The sequence below is a fragment of the Vanessa tameamea genome, chromosome 26 (assembly GCF_037043105.1).
Source record: "Vanessa tameamea isolate UH-Manoa-2023 chromosome 26, ilVanTame1 primary haplotype, whole genome shotgun sequence".
Classification (NCBI taxonomy): Eukaryota; Metazoa; Arthropoda; class Insecta; order Lepidoptera; family Nymphalidae; genus Vanessa; species Vanessa tameamea.
The window spans coordinates 7,403,384-7,417,037 of NC_087334.1; the positions used below are offsets into that span (position 1 = coordinate 7,403,384).

A 13,654-nucleotide genomic window follows, 5' to 3' on the forward strand; every position below is an offset into this window, starting at 1 on the left:
ATTGTATAAATGATTATTATTATTTAAGTTAAAAAAACTTAGTGAATTTACCTGAATAACGACTTTACTTAGGTATAACATTATTGTACACAGATAACAAAATTAAAAATTATTTTTTGTTTGATTGATATGGTCACCACTGCTTCGGTCCTGTATGAAATGTTAATCATTCCTTACATCGCCTTGCCTAACCGACTGAGATGTTTTGTGGCTTGTGTTACACTGGCACACCCTTCAAACTGGAACTAAATAAATATATGCTGAGTGGGTGGTACCTACCCAGGCGGGCTTTCACAAAATCCTACCACCAAGTAAATTCACTCACTCACCACCAAGTAAGTCCCTTGAACTTCACGATAAATATAATATAATGCAGTTTCATTATAAGTATTAGAAAGATGAATCCATTACTGATTCTAAGCCAATACATGTGTCTGTGATCACTTTACCTCGCCCCCTCCTCCACTTCCCTTCTTATCTCTGTCCAATATGTCAGATATTCAATACCCGCAAATTGATGTGTTATTTGTCATCGACGAATTATATACTTGTCAGTTATTGTGACTTTGCTTGTCATTTGTTGTCATTGACGCAGTTCTTATACAGGTGTTATATTATAATACTAAATCTACATTTGTGGAGTATATTTGTGATTAAATTACCCTTAAAGGACTATTAAGGCTAACGTGCAAATATGCCATCATAAGTCACCAGCGCCCACAGACATGCATTGTAAAAAATTATTATCCATTCCTGTGTAGTCTGTGCCTTGTGTCAGTAGTTTGACTAGCTTACTAAATTTTCAAACTGAAACACAAAATACTATATATTACTGTTTGGGGATTGAAAGTAGTAAGTTACTACCTACCCAGACGGGATTGTAGAAACCTTACCACGAAGTAAAACGACTTATAATTTTTATACAAAAAAAAAATAACAGCAATCGACATGACCCAATCGAACGAACTGGTCCTAAGATTAGCGTATTCAAACAAAAACCAAACTCTTCGTCCTTTTAATATTAGAAAGCATTTGTATAATTCGAAAATCAAATCCACACCTGTACACTACCGACAACAAAATAATGAAATGTTTTATTAAATAGTAATACCAAATTCAAATTGATCTAACCATAAACAAGAGTGAAAACGTGTAATCCAATAGTTTAGCACTTAAGTAATAACGTGTAAGGGCTTCGACGTAAGCCAATTACAAGTGTGATCACACCCCGAGCAAAGTACCGACAGCAGCAACGTTACAATGCAATGTTTCTAATATAAGCTTTATGTGTTCACAGGAACTTTAATTGATTGAAGTAACATGATTTTCAATTAAATGGAATCACTGTTTTGGAATATTACTTAATTTGTTGTTCAGTTCAGAAACTTATGAAAAGGTTTAAATTTTACAGATAAAAAATACTGTGTTACTAGATTTTACTCTCTCTCACACAAACACACACACACTCACACAAACACACATGGGCATATTACTCTTTGGTTTGGTCTAACTTGTTTTTATTGTTTTAAAATATTGTACATACATTTAATTTTTTTTTGTAATGGAAGAGCGGGCCATCCTAACACGAGTACTAGTCCTTACTAGTAACTTACTAGGTTTTGGTTCCTAACCTGTTATAGGTTAAGTGTTGTATGTAACACAATTAACATTTTTGTTTTTTTATTCTTTTTTTTTAATTTGAGAATGACTCCGGTTTCGTACTAATACAATAGAGGTTTTATGTTAATTCATTTTCTATATACATATAAATATATAGTTTATAATCTATCTTCTTTAGTGCGAGTATTGTTGGCGGAATTCATGGTTATATTAAAAGTAAAAGTAAATTGTGTATTAGTTATTAAGATAACTTTATTTTTAAATTCAGCCAAAAAGCTCGTAAAAATGTCAGTGTCGATTTAATTAATTTAAGTATATTTTTTAAATGGATTAAAAAAATACTAACCCTTTATTTACATTTTATGCTATATATATATATATATAGCATAAAATATATATATATACATAGTTTTCATAAACAAACTCATCAGTCCTTAATAGTATACTTGAAATAATAATAATAATGTAATAAAGCTTTACATAGCTCTATGAATTGTACATAAGTATTACAAAACGGTACAGACACAAAACGTAAAGTGGGAAATAAAAAAAAATTGTAATATTTTTTTGGCAACGGTACCATATTTTACAACAAGCTTAGGTGCGATTGTTCGAGGGAGATTTGCTATTTTAAGGGTGGCTAATGCAGAATTTCGAATATGCTCTTTTTTGTCACAGAGAATATAACATTAACAGCCTATTCCTTGGCATTTGAATAAATTCAACCGTTATTTTTTTGGCGGCAATTCGCTTTGATTTGCGTATTTGATTAATTCGTAAATATAAAACACTATCTAAAAACGGAATAAGTCCGCTAACATAATAAATTAGACTTTAAGTAAATTAATGTAGCTATTTTATTTGTTTTTCCATGGTTCATAAGACGTTTTGATATATAGAAACAAATAACATTTTTGTTTGAATTATTACGTACACCATTTTATGTCGCACACACAAACTGTCCCATCCATTTTACTACAGGTATCCACAATCCGCATAGTTACATTTAGAGTACGTCATTTCTACATTTTGAAGCATAAGTCTTTTGTATAATGCTACGATAGTATATCAGTTTTAATTGTCATATTAATTAGCATAATTACAACGTTAGATATACAAATCAGTAAAAACAGTTAAGTAATATTTAACAATGTCACTGAAGAAAAAATTAAAGCCGATTCAATTTAAAAAAATATATTTTCCGGAATTAAAATTGAAACCAACTAACATACAAACGAAAGTAGCACGGTCCTGTCCGTATATAATAATTATACAGTTTTTCTGTCCGTACGTCTGGACGCAGAAAGCGTAACGGCCGGCTCACTTCCGCTTCGAAAAATATATCAAACGATTTTAGACTCAATCTCTATAAAGATAGAGCTCAAAATGTACAAAATAAACAATATAAATGTATACCCAACGATATTGTAATTAAAGTTTAATATATCACACGAAAATAGTTGCTATACTAATACGACAAAGACGAGATTTCTTCAAATACTTAGATACGTATAAAGAACTTTAAGTTGTACATTGTTTGTGTACTCAAGTAATGATTTTGAAGAAATAATTACGATTAAAAGTCGGCTTAGTTCTTATCGCCTCGTTCGTTAGTCTAGATCTAGAAAAATATAGGCAGGTTACGTTATCAGTGATGGGTGTATGATATGCTAATAACTATGTACCCGTTGAGTTACAAATTCAAACGATCGTGTTAAAATTTTACGCCTATTACAACTGAAAGATAAAAAAAAATACCTATGACTTATATAGTCTCATGATTTGTTAGTCACGCTATATTTTTGCAATTTAAACAGTTCTTGATTATTTATCTTTATTTTTAAAAATCATTATTTCTCTCATATAGTTTTATTCACTTTGATTTTACTTAATAAGTTTCAATAGAAATTTTGTCCATTCAATTAAAAAAAAAATATATATAAAAATACATTGTTATGTAACAAGTGTTATAATAATATTTGCACTTGATATGGAACAGGATAGTAATTTTAATTGTTAAATAATTTTAATTTGAGAAGAACCAGCGTCAGTTTTAATTTTTTTTTTAATACGAACAAACATTTCCTGAGAAACTTTGAAAGAGAAAACTAAATTATTCAGCCTTATATCATATATAATACCACAGATTATTCAAGATCTCGACCAATGATTTGGCGTCATTTCAAGGTCAAAGTTTTTTATTTGTATGAACTCTGTGATTGGTTAACGGGCTAAATAATACGTGGCTAAAGAGTTAATGTAGTTTACATACAATTTAGATAAGTACGGACTAAATTAATTATAGTTCATAATTATATAAATTAATTATGGTAATTTTATTTTTATGTTTATTAGTACAGATATCATAATTGCCTGAAATAATTTCGACGATCAAAAATTTAAATATACGTCATTAAAGTAAATTATTACAAGAGGTACTTAATTTAATTGGACCTTATTCTGCTGACATGTACCAACGCAGAGAGGCGCTGATGGGGTTGATAATATTTTTTGAAACAGTATTATTTAAATTAAAAAAAAATGTTTTATAATAAAATGCAAAACATTATGGTTACATACATATATAAATTTACCATTTAAATTTAACAAGGTTGCTGTCACTAAAAGTGGTTTTCTCTTTTAAATCTTAAAAATTAATTTATGCTTTTGTGTGTATATTTTGTGCGTTGAGCAAACGCATGTTGCACATGCACATGTTGATAACGATTCTTAATAAATAATTGTAATCCATAAAACACTAATATATACTAATAATTAACATACTAAAGGAAATACAGAACGAAAAAAAAAAAAAACAAAAAAATCTAATTCACGAACTTGACAAAGCATACGAATAACGCAAAAAGTTATCTGTGAACAATATAAATAATTTTTATACTATGACATTGTCTGAAAATGAAAATCGTTTTGTTTCCTCCGCCGGTTAGTTTCATTGGTATTTGTCTAGATTTGAATTTCGAACTCTAATTTCGGTTACGGTTTAGATAATAATTATCATTGAATTTTAAATTTTCAAATATAGAATTGTACATTCGATTCAATATTTTGAAATATTTCGAACGCATTCCACCAATTGCTAAGAATGCAGCGAATAATAGAATTTGGAGTGTATGTGAGAGGGAGAGGGACTGCCAAGTTAAAAAAGGAAAGATGTTGTCGTGTGCTCAAGTTATTATATGTAAGTCATTATATAGATGACTACCGACTCGCCCCGGCTTCGCACGGATGCAATGCTGACACTAAATATACTACAGAATGTCTTACAACAAACCGCTATATCCCTGCATTTTAAATCTGTAATATCTTCGAAAATATTCATTTAAATTACGTGCTGTAAAGGGCCATATTGATCAATATCAAATGCACAATATGTTAATACTTAATACACTTAATTGGATAAAGAATGTTGTATTGCTTAAAGTTCGAAAATAAGCCATCTACCGCGTAGGATTCAGCAAGCGTTTGCAATGTAAGCGCAAAAAAATATGTCTATTTACGACATCACTTTAGAAACCTCTAAAATAATCAGTGTTTCTCTACTATATTGTGCATGTATTTATACATATAAACTTTCCTCTTGAATGAACCTATCTATTGAAAAAAACCACACCAAAATCCGTTGTGTAATTTTAAACACACAATGACAGACAGCGGTAAGCGACTCTGTTTAATACTATGTTATGAAGAAATATAATTAGAACTCTTTTGTTATTGACTCACTTCTACCGACTATGTTACTACAGACATATTCGCATGTTACTTAGGCCTAGTTCAGGCGCTTGTACTCGTAAAATAAGTACGTGCTAATTGTAATATTATTCATAAATTATGATATATGCATGAACATTATTTGGATCTAACTAACAATTATCATTATTAAAACTCTTTGTCATGATTCACCTCAAAACTTCTAAATATATATATAAAAATAATGGCGTTGTCAGTTATGAACAAAAATATAACACGACAACGATATTGCAGTGGATAAAAAAAAAACAGACCGAGTTCAAAACAGGGATAGAGGTCGCACGAGACAAATAAATTGAAAAGCAATAGAGCTTCCATTCAGCTCTCCCGCGGGACTAGTGATGTGAAACGGGATTGGGTGTATCCCGGTGAAATTGTTGTATTTTAACGTGTCGATAAGTATTGATCTTTCGTCGTTATTTTATTTAGAAATTCAATTGATACATTATTTTACGTAGTTTAATAATTGTTCGTAATTATTTTATTTAGACGAACCTGTTTAAAATAATGTTGCAATTGGTACATTCAATTCAATAACATAATTTTGATTTTTTTATGTCATATGTCGGTGTTACGTTAGTTAAAGTCAAAAGTGCTTGTAAAAGCCTACTTGAATAAAGTATATTTTGATTTGATTTGGTGGACGAGCAAATACGTCACCTTATGGTGACGTCACATCATTGCCCATAGATATTGGCACCGTAAAAAAAAATCATTCCCGACATCGTCAATGCGCCACTGATCTTGGGAACTAAGATGTTACCTCTAAAGAATACCTACTAAGCGTTGCTTCTTGTCGGTGAAATATGATGAGAGATGGTACTTACTCCGATAGACTCGCACAAAGCCCTACAGATAAGTATTTGGACGCAACCAATTTTACTTTAAATTAAATAACGCACGTGTCTTGTATATTACGCAAGATATTTTGTCATCAAGCGAAAACATTTCGTCACATAATATTAGACTTTTTAAAACACAATTGATATATATTTAGGTATAACGTATGTTGCTTCTAATTAAGAACCAAATTATATTAAACGATAATAATTCCCAAGAAAATTATCATGTCGCACTATACATAAAATACGGGATTTTAATGACGTTTTAACATAATCCCGCGTCCGGGGATTCGCATCACTAGGGTCAGTTTCAATTTAAAACGAACAATAGCCAGTCGGAGTGGTCATTCATATAGCGTTGTGTCTATTGTTTAATACACTCGTGTTTGTAAATATTAATTTCGTTTTGTTATTTAACATCGTATATTAACAGTATATATCAAAATGTATTTAATATGAGACAAAATTAACTTGTGTAATTTTTGAGATTTGTTTAAACCATATATCTACCGAAAGACAAAATAAATATTTTAAAATTAGGCAGATAATTGGTAGTAGGTAGATAATAATCATATGTACAACGTATTAATCAGATATTCTATCACCAAAGAACAATACTAAGTAATGTTATGGAAGAGTAAGTGAGCCAGTGTAACTACAGGCACAAGGGAAATGACATGTTATGAACGTTTAATATTACAAGTTCATTAGCTCGTCCGCCCAACTATATAAAAAAAGGTTTAACCCCCCAATGTTATGTTGAAGCTAACTCTTCCACGCTTTAATACGGTTTGGATTCAAATGTGGCTGAACTGAATCGGATGTAAGTATACGCGTTACCTAATGACAGTTTTCTTCTTACAAAATAAATAAACACCGATTAGTAGGCAGGATACCTGCACGTGTTAAATTCCAATGAAATTCTGCTACATGTTTATCTACCCCCCCGCATTGATGGACGGTGGAATAAGCTCCAAACCTCCTCCCTAAGGGGAGAGGAGGTCTTAGCCAAGCAGTTTGAGATTTAAAGGCTGTTACTTTAAGTATATTAAAAATCAACTGTGCGTATTAGAGTTTGAACCCTCGAACTCCGGCTAATATTCAAATATGGTTTACTAGATTGTATTTTCATAAATATAAAATTAAGTTACAAGATATAACACAAACATACTTAGACGTGAAATTAAACATAAGTTTGAATAAATATTTTTAAACGAAAACTACTGCGTCTCTTATTATTTCATCATGATTAAATCCTTTAAGGGATGCATTGTGCTAATTGTCTAATTATAATTCTAAGATTTTATTATTGATACTATAAATAGAACTCAGATGGCTCAGTGGATAAAACATGTAGATCGTTACCGGAGATCGCGTGTTCAATGATCGTGTGCTAGAAATAAGTCTTCATGTGTTTATACTGTGTTATAATTCATCTCGTACTCCGTGGTAGAGTTGCATCGAAATATAGCGTTTGAGATAAAATACCGTCATATAGGTATCCAAACCTTCTTAACTGGAGAGAAGGTATTGCCCAGCAGTGGACCACTTACCAATAATTAACGATGGTTAAGAGATTCTAACAAAACACTATGACCAGTTAAAAACTGGAGCAATAACATGGCGCATTAAACAGCGGTTTAGTTAATCGTCTTGATTACGGTTGTTAAGCGATAGCTGACCGCTAATGAGGCGCGCGGTTTTGATAAATTAATTACTTTCTCAAAACGACGAATAAATATTAAAAATTCAATTTGTTTGTGGATCAATTTTTTAAACGCAAGTTAAATTCTAATTGATGGTAGTTTGACAATTTGAAATTTTTCGAAAAAAGAATCTGTCAAAGTGACATATTAATTATTCCAATTAATTAATATTATTAAAATTAAATAACAGTCTATAAAAATGTTCCAATTAAAAAATTTGTTTTTTGATTCCATAATCGAATCTTACTTTATTTTAATCAATATATATAAAACTCATCCGTTACTGAGTGATTGAGTGACTGAGTGACTGACAGACAACGCACAGCCTAAACCACTGGTCTTAGAGACTTGAAATTTGGCACACGTGGTATACGTTGAGTATCCTACAGGTGCACTGAGGGATTTTTCAAAATTCCCACGGGATAGGGAATAAATGGGATTTATATTTTCGAACCAAAGTAGCTCTATCTCCGTAACTATTATTATTAGAGCTTTCAAATTAAGCATGCAAGTAGGTTATATCAACAACTAAAAACTATTTTTAGGATATTTCGGAATTCCCAAGGGATAGGGAATAAACGGGAATTGTATTTTTTTCTTGAAAGTACGTAGTCCTAGAAACTTGAAAATTGGCACGAAGACAGTTATTATAGCACAATAAACTAAAAAAAAACTGAAAATCATGATTTTTTTATTTTTATTTGTTTATAAAAATAACCAATATAAATTGATCCCACATTGAGTACATTTTGCTTAGGAGTAGTAGAGTACTATAGACAATTGTTCCAATTTATTTGTTTCAAACTTTATTTCCATCATATGAATGTGATTGAAAGGCTTATAGCTCAACGGTGTACGGGTTAGTGATATAAAAATTTAGAGTCGATTCTCGTCTTAGTACAAGCTTCACCTTTTATTAAAAGGGATTAAATTTTTTCAAACTAAAAGTTGTAATGAATCGGATAATAGATTATATATATTTTCCTGTTTAATATAAACTAATGTTTTCATAAAAGGAAAACTCTTAGTATTGTTGCTAACAAAATTGGCGCTACTAAAATATGTTTGATATTCGTAAACAAACATCTATACAGCGGTATCTAATTCTTCAGAAGAACAGCAACCAATCAGAATCAACAACGAGCTAACTCATTCGGAACCCAACATGAGCCTCGCAAGAACCTTCAACTGAAAATAATTTCGACACTAACAATTACACAAAGTACGGTTCTTATATGTTGCGACAATGCCATGAATCATATACATTATGTATGTATGTCTGTATGTTCCGTTCGCTGAGCAGAGCGGCGCGTGCGCTCACTATCATCAGACATTACACCCATGTAAAACCATTGTTTTCGCCTTTTGTGTATTCAAACAGACGAATATCACCTTTGATTCTAATGTGATAAAGATTATTATCGCGTGGATATAGTTTCGCTCGTGCCACTGTAATTGGATCTAAGATTTTTCTAACACACAGCTTTATAATAGCTCAATTTAATGGTGACATAGTTTTTGGTTTTTTCTTTCTTGTTTAAACAATGGTGTTATTGTCGTCGCTTAGGATGTTTAATGTTTGGCATGTGCCCAAAATATAATGTATTAAAAAGTTAAATAATTTATAAAAGAACGTATAATATTTTTTGATTATTAATAATATTCAGTAATTTGTAATCTTACAATAAAAAAGCGAAGTGTTAAATAGTACCTTCTTAGTAGCTGAACGATGGTCTACCCTATAAGCCTACTAAATAGAAGAGGTGTATCAGAATGTTACGAATGCAAATTAAAAAGTAATGTCACGCTCACCGAGACAGTATCTTCGACACACATCCGTGTGACACTCGTAGCTGCCGACTGATATCGCACGGCCGCACGCCGCTGTGAGCCAGCTCCACTATCCGCTGCCGTACGACGTCCGGCAAAGGTCGTCCGTTCACGAAAACACCACCTAATTGATTGACACCTCCGTGACCTGGAAATAAAATAGACATTTAAAAACTAGATTTCATACTTATATTTACTTATAATAGGGTGAGAACGCGTGTATCTTAACCTATGATTGCGGGTTCAAAACCATGCGACACTGAATTTTCATGTGCTTAATTTGTGTTTATGAGTCGTGCTTGTCGCTGAAGGAAAACATCACGTAGGATGTTATGTCCCTTGTGCTTGTGGTTACACTGGCTTACTAAATCATCAAACCGGAAGACAATGAATCTAAGTATTACTGCTAGGCGGTACAATAAATGGCGAGCCGGTGGATTACACAAAGGCCTGCCACCAAGCATGTTTCATTCGTGGTATACGTGGTAGCTTTGTCGGGTTATCCAACAGTAGGTATTAAGACAGAGAAATAAATTGAATACAACATAAATAAATATAAAAAAACCCCAAAAGAGAGAGCCTATAGTTTAAAATAAATGTATTGAAAATATAATTTATTTATACATACTTATATAAACTAAGTTCAGACGAATTATAAAAAAAATCTCATAATGTAGACAGTATAAGTAAAACAGATATTCAAATGTTGGTAAAATACATAACCCCTCATCACGTCACCGTCGGAGAACATTAAAATCCCCATACACTCTAATGTCTTGCCATCCCTTTAGAAGCAACCTTTAAGAACCGGGTGAGCACGAGGCGTGACGATCGATCGGTCACGCCCCGTGCCTCGGTCGATAGTGCCACCGGTTTTATTTTCATCTCAACAGATCGCTACAATGCTGAATATTCGTAAGTTTATTTTGATACAAATATATATCTATATAATAACAGCCTTATGTATTTACAAATTATGCTTTAAGGACTGTTTAAATAATTGACATTTGAATGAAGAATACAATTACTTGGTGGCAGGGCTCTGTGCAATCTTTGTGCCCATCTGAGTAGGTACCACTCTCTCATCAGATATTCTACCGCCAAATCAGCAATACTCAATATCGTTGTCCGGTTTGAAGGGTAAGTGAGCCAGCGTAACAGGCACAAGGGACATAACATCTTAGTTCCCAAGGGTGGTGGCTCATTGGCGATTTAAGGAATGGTTAATATTTCTTACAGCACTATAGTATATGGGTGGAGGTGACCACAAAATAAAAGTAGACAGTTGTTAAACTGATGAGGATGTTCTAATCGATTTCAGCTACGACGACTTACAAGGGATACTAGCTAACTGCCCATGAAATATGACACGAATCAAGACTTTACATTCTTACGAGCACATGTACCACTTCCAGACTTAAGGCTGTTACCGAGAATGTTTCGAAGGATAAACCACAATAACTATTTATCGGCTCGACATGGGATTTGAATTTAGAACCTCGGGATCTGTTATATTTAGCCACTGACCAACCAGACTGACAAAATCGATGAACCTTCTAAATATTTTTTTGACTTATCGGTACGAAGATCACTTTGAACTTAAAGCGATATAGCGTATTTGACTTCCCGCGTAACATTTTCAAAACAGTCATTCAATTTTCATGCTTAAGATATTTGTATGAGAAAGCATTTCTCTATCCTTGGCCTTGTACATAAGTCGTTTTTCTAATATTCCATTAGAAAAATATTATATGCAAAAAGATCTTAGTCTACATAAATTAAAATTAATTTTACCATTGCTCTGCGTCTCTAAATTAGTCATCCAATTGTGATGAAAATTTCTAAAGTTAATCCTTGTATATCCGGAAGGTTCCTGACCTAAAAACAAAACTAGAATTCGTCCTTCAATTTAAACGTTTTATGTAACATCCGAAGCTGATACCGGACGGGTAGACGATACAATTGTACAACTACCGATTTAAAAAAAGTAAACCTCATACAAAAATACATTAATAAATAAAGTACGAGTATATTACTCAATACAAGATTATATTAAAGATAAAAAAGCGAGGGCTTAGTATATATTCACTTCTAGGCAGGATATATAAAAAAATAATTATTGTTTACTAACATAGTATATAATTAAAATAGGTAGAATAGAGTAACTACTGAGTTTCTTGCCGGTTCTTCTCGGTACAACTTACTTTTCGAACCGGTGGAAGTTTTAAATATAATTCAACAAGGTAACACGATGATTCAAAAGTGCTTTTATGAGTCTACTTGAATAAATAATATTTTTATTTTCTATTTTCATACAGGATAGATATTACTTAGTAGACCGAGAGAATAACATTAACATAGCTATGTAATTTAATTGTAAGCATATAGTATCTTATGAGTGATGACCAAAAGAGTGATGAGCATGAACGAAGAGGAATGGAAGAGGACGACCTAAGAAGACACGGATGGAGTGAGTGACGATAGAGATGGATGTAAACGATCGGATGACAGAGAGACAGCCGAGATGGCCCAGTTAGAACGCGTGCATCTTAACCGATGATTGCGGATTCAAACCCAAGCAAGCACCATTGAATTTTCATGTGCTTAATTTCTGTTTATAATTCATCTCGTGCTCGGCGGGGAAGAAAAACATCGTGACGAAACCTGCATGTGTCTAATTTTAATAAAATTCTGCCACATGTATATCCATCAATCTACATTGGTGCTTGGTTGAATATGCTCCAAACCTCCTCCTCAAAAAGGAGAGGAGGAGGTGAACCTTTTTTTAAATAAATATATTGTTTTTTTGTTTTTAATGTAACTGTTATATATTGCTTGTTTATATGCAACCAAAGCACTGATCTAATATTAATGGAATTAGACTTAGAGATACTCTGATACCTAAGGGCTACGGGATTTATGAGAAACTTAATTATAGCAGATATTTATTTTATATACAAAAAAACAATAATTCATAATTTACATTACTGTATAAAAACACTTTAGTAAATAAGTCAAAAACGTAAAAAAAAACACACACTTATCTTAATTACAAATCAACAGAGTCAATGACGTAATCGAATAGCGACTTCCGACATAAATAACGTTAATATTTATTAAATGGCTATATTTTTATTCAAAGTATTATAAATAAGTAGTGCGAATTTCGTCTCCAGGACACCCGGGTGGGAGGACGCGAGGCGTGACGGCGCATCGACCGGTCACGCCCAGTGCCTCGGTCGATACCGTGCTCGGTTTGTTTTCATCTCAACAGATCAGTGATTTGCTAAATTAGGACACTTTATATATAGAACTATAAAATTCCAACGGTAGGATCTACATTCCGAAACGGAAGCTCCCTAATTATAAAACAAAAGGCGGAGCATTACCTATTCCCAAAAATATTCAAATATTCAGTGCAAGTTCTCGTTTAGTACGTGGTGTTATTTTAATTGTTATTTAATTATTAACGTATTAACAAAAATACGTGCCGTTTCGCACTGCAGGGAAATTGTATTCGAGTTTGTGGCTACACTGTAACGTGCCGCGTGTGTTTCAACTTTTGTTTTATGATTATTTACGTTTTATTTATCATTGACAATGACGATTCTAAGCTTGTAGGAGTATATTTAGATCTTGGTTGCGATTTTATTGCTGGTATTGTTTGGTATGACTATATATATTCAAATGTCATAAAAAAATGAGACTCGACATCAAATCGGTGCAAAATACATTATCTATTTAAATTACTTAAATTTTTGATTAGATCCGAATTCGCCAAAATTTTTAAAGATTATCTGCCAAAAAGTTTATATGGCTTTATTTCTATGTAATCGTTTTCGTGTTATGTAATATATATGAAATATATAAATATATTATGTTGTTGCC

At 32.2% G+C, this 13,654-nt stretch overlaps 1 protein-coding gene across 4 annotated transcripts in view; it reads right to left on the bottom strand.

Annotated features, from left to right (window-relative positions):
* LOC113398873 (paired box protein Pax-5) overlaps nt 1–13,654 on the bottom strand; it is a 67,178-nt gene that overhangs the window by 24,080 nt on the left and 29,444 nt on the right. For all 4 annotated transcript variants that reach the window (XM_026637811.2, XM_026637812.2, XM_026637809.2 and 1 more), the window contains exon 3: nt 9,749–9,914. In XM_026637811.2, coding sequence (XP_026493596.1) covers nt 9,749–9,914 — 166 coding nt within the window. The remainder of the gene's footprint in view (nt 1–9,748; nt 9,915–13,654) is intronic.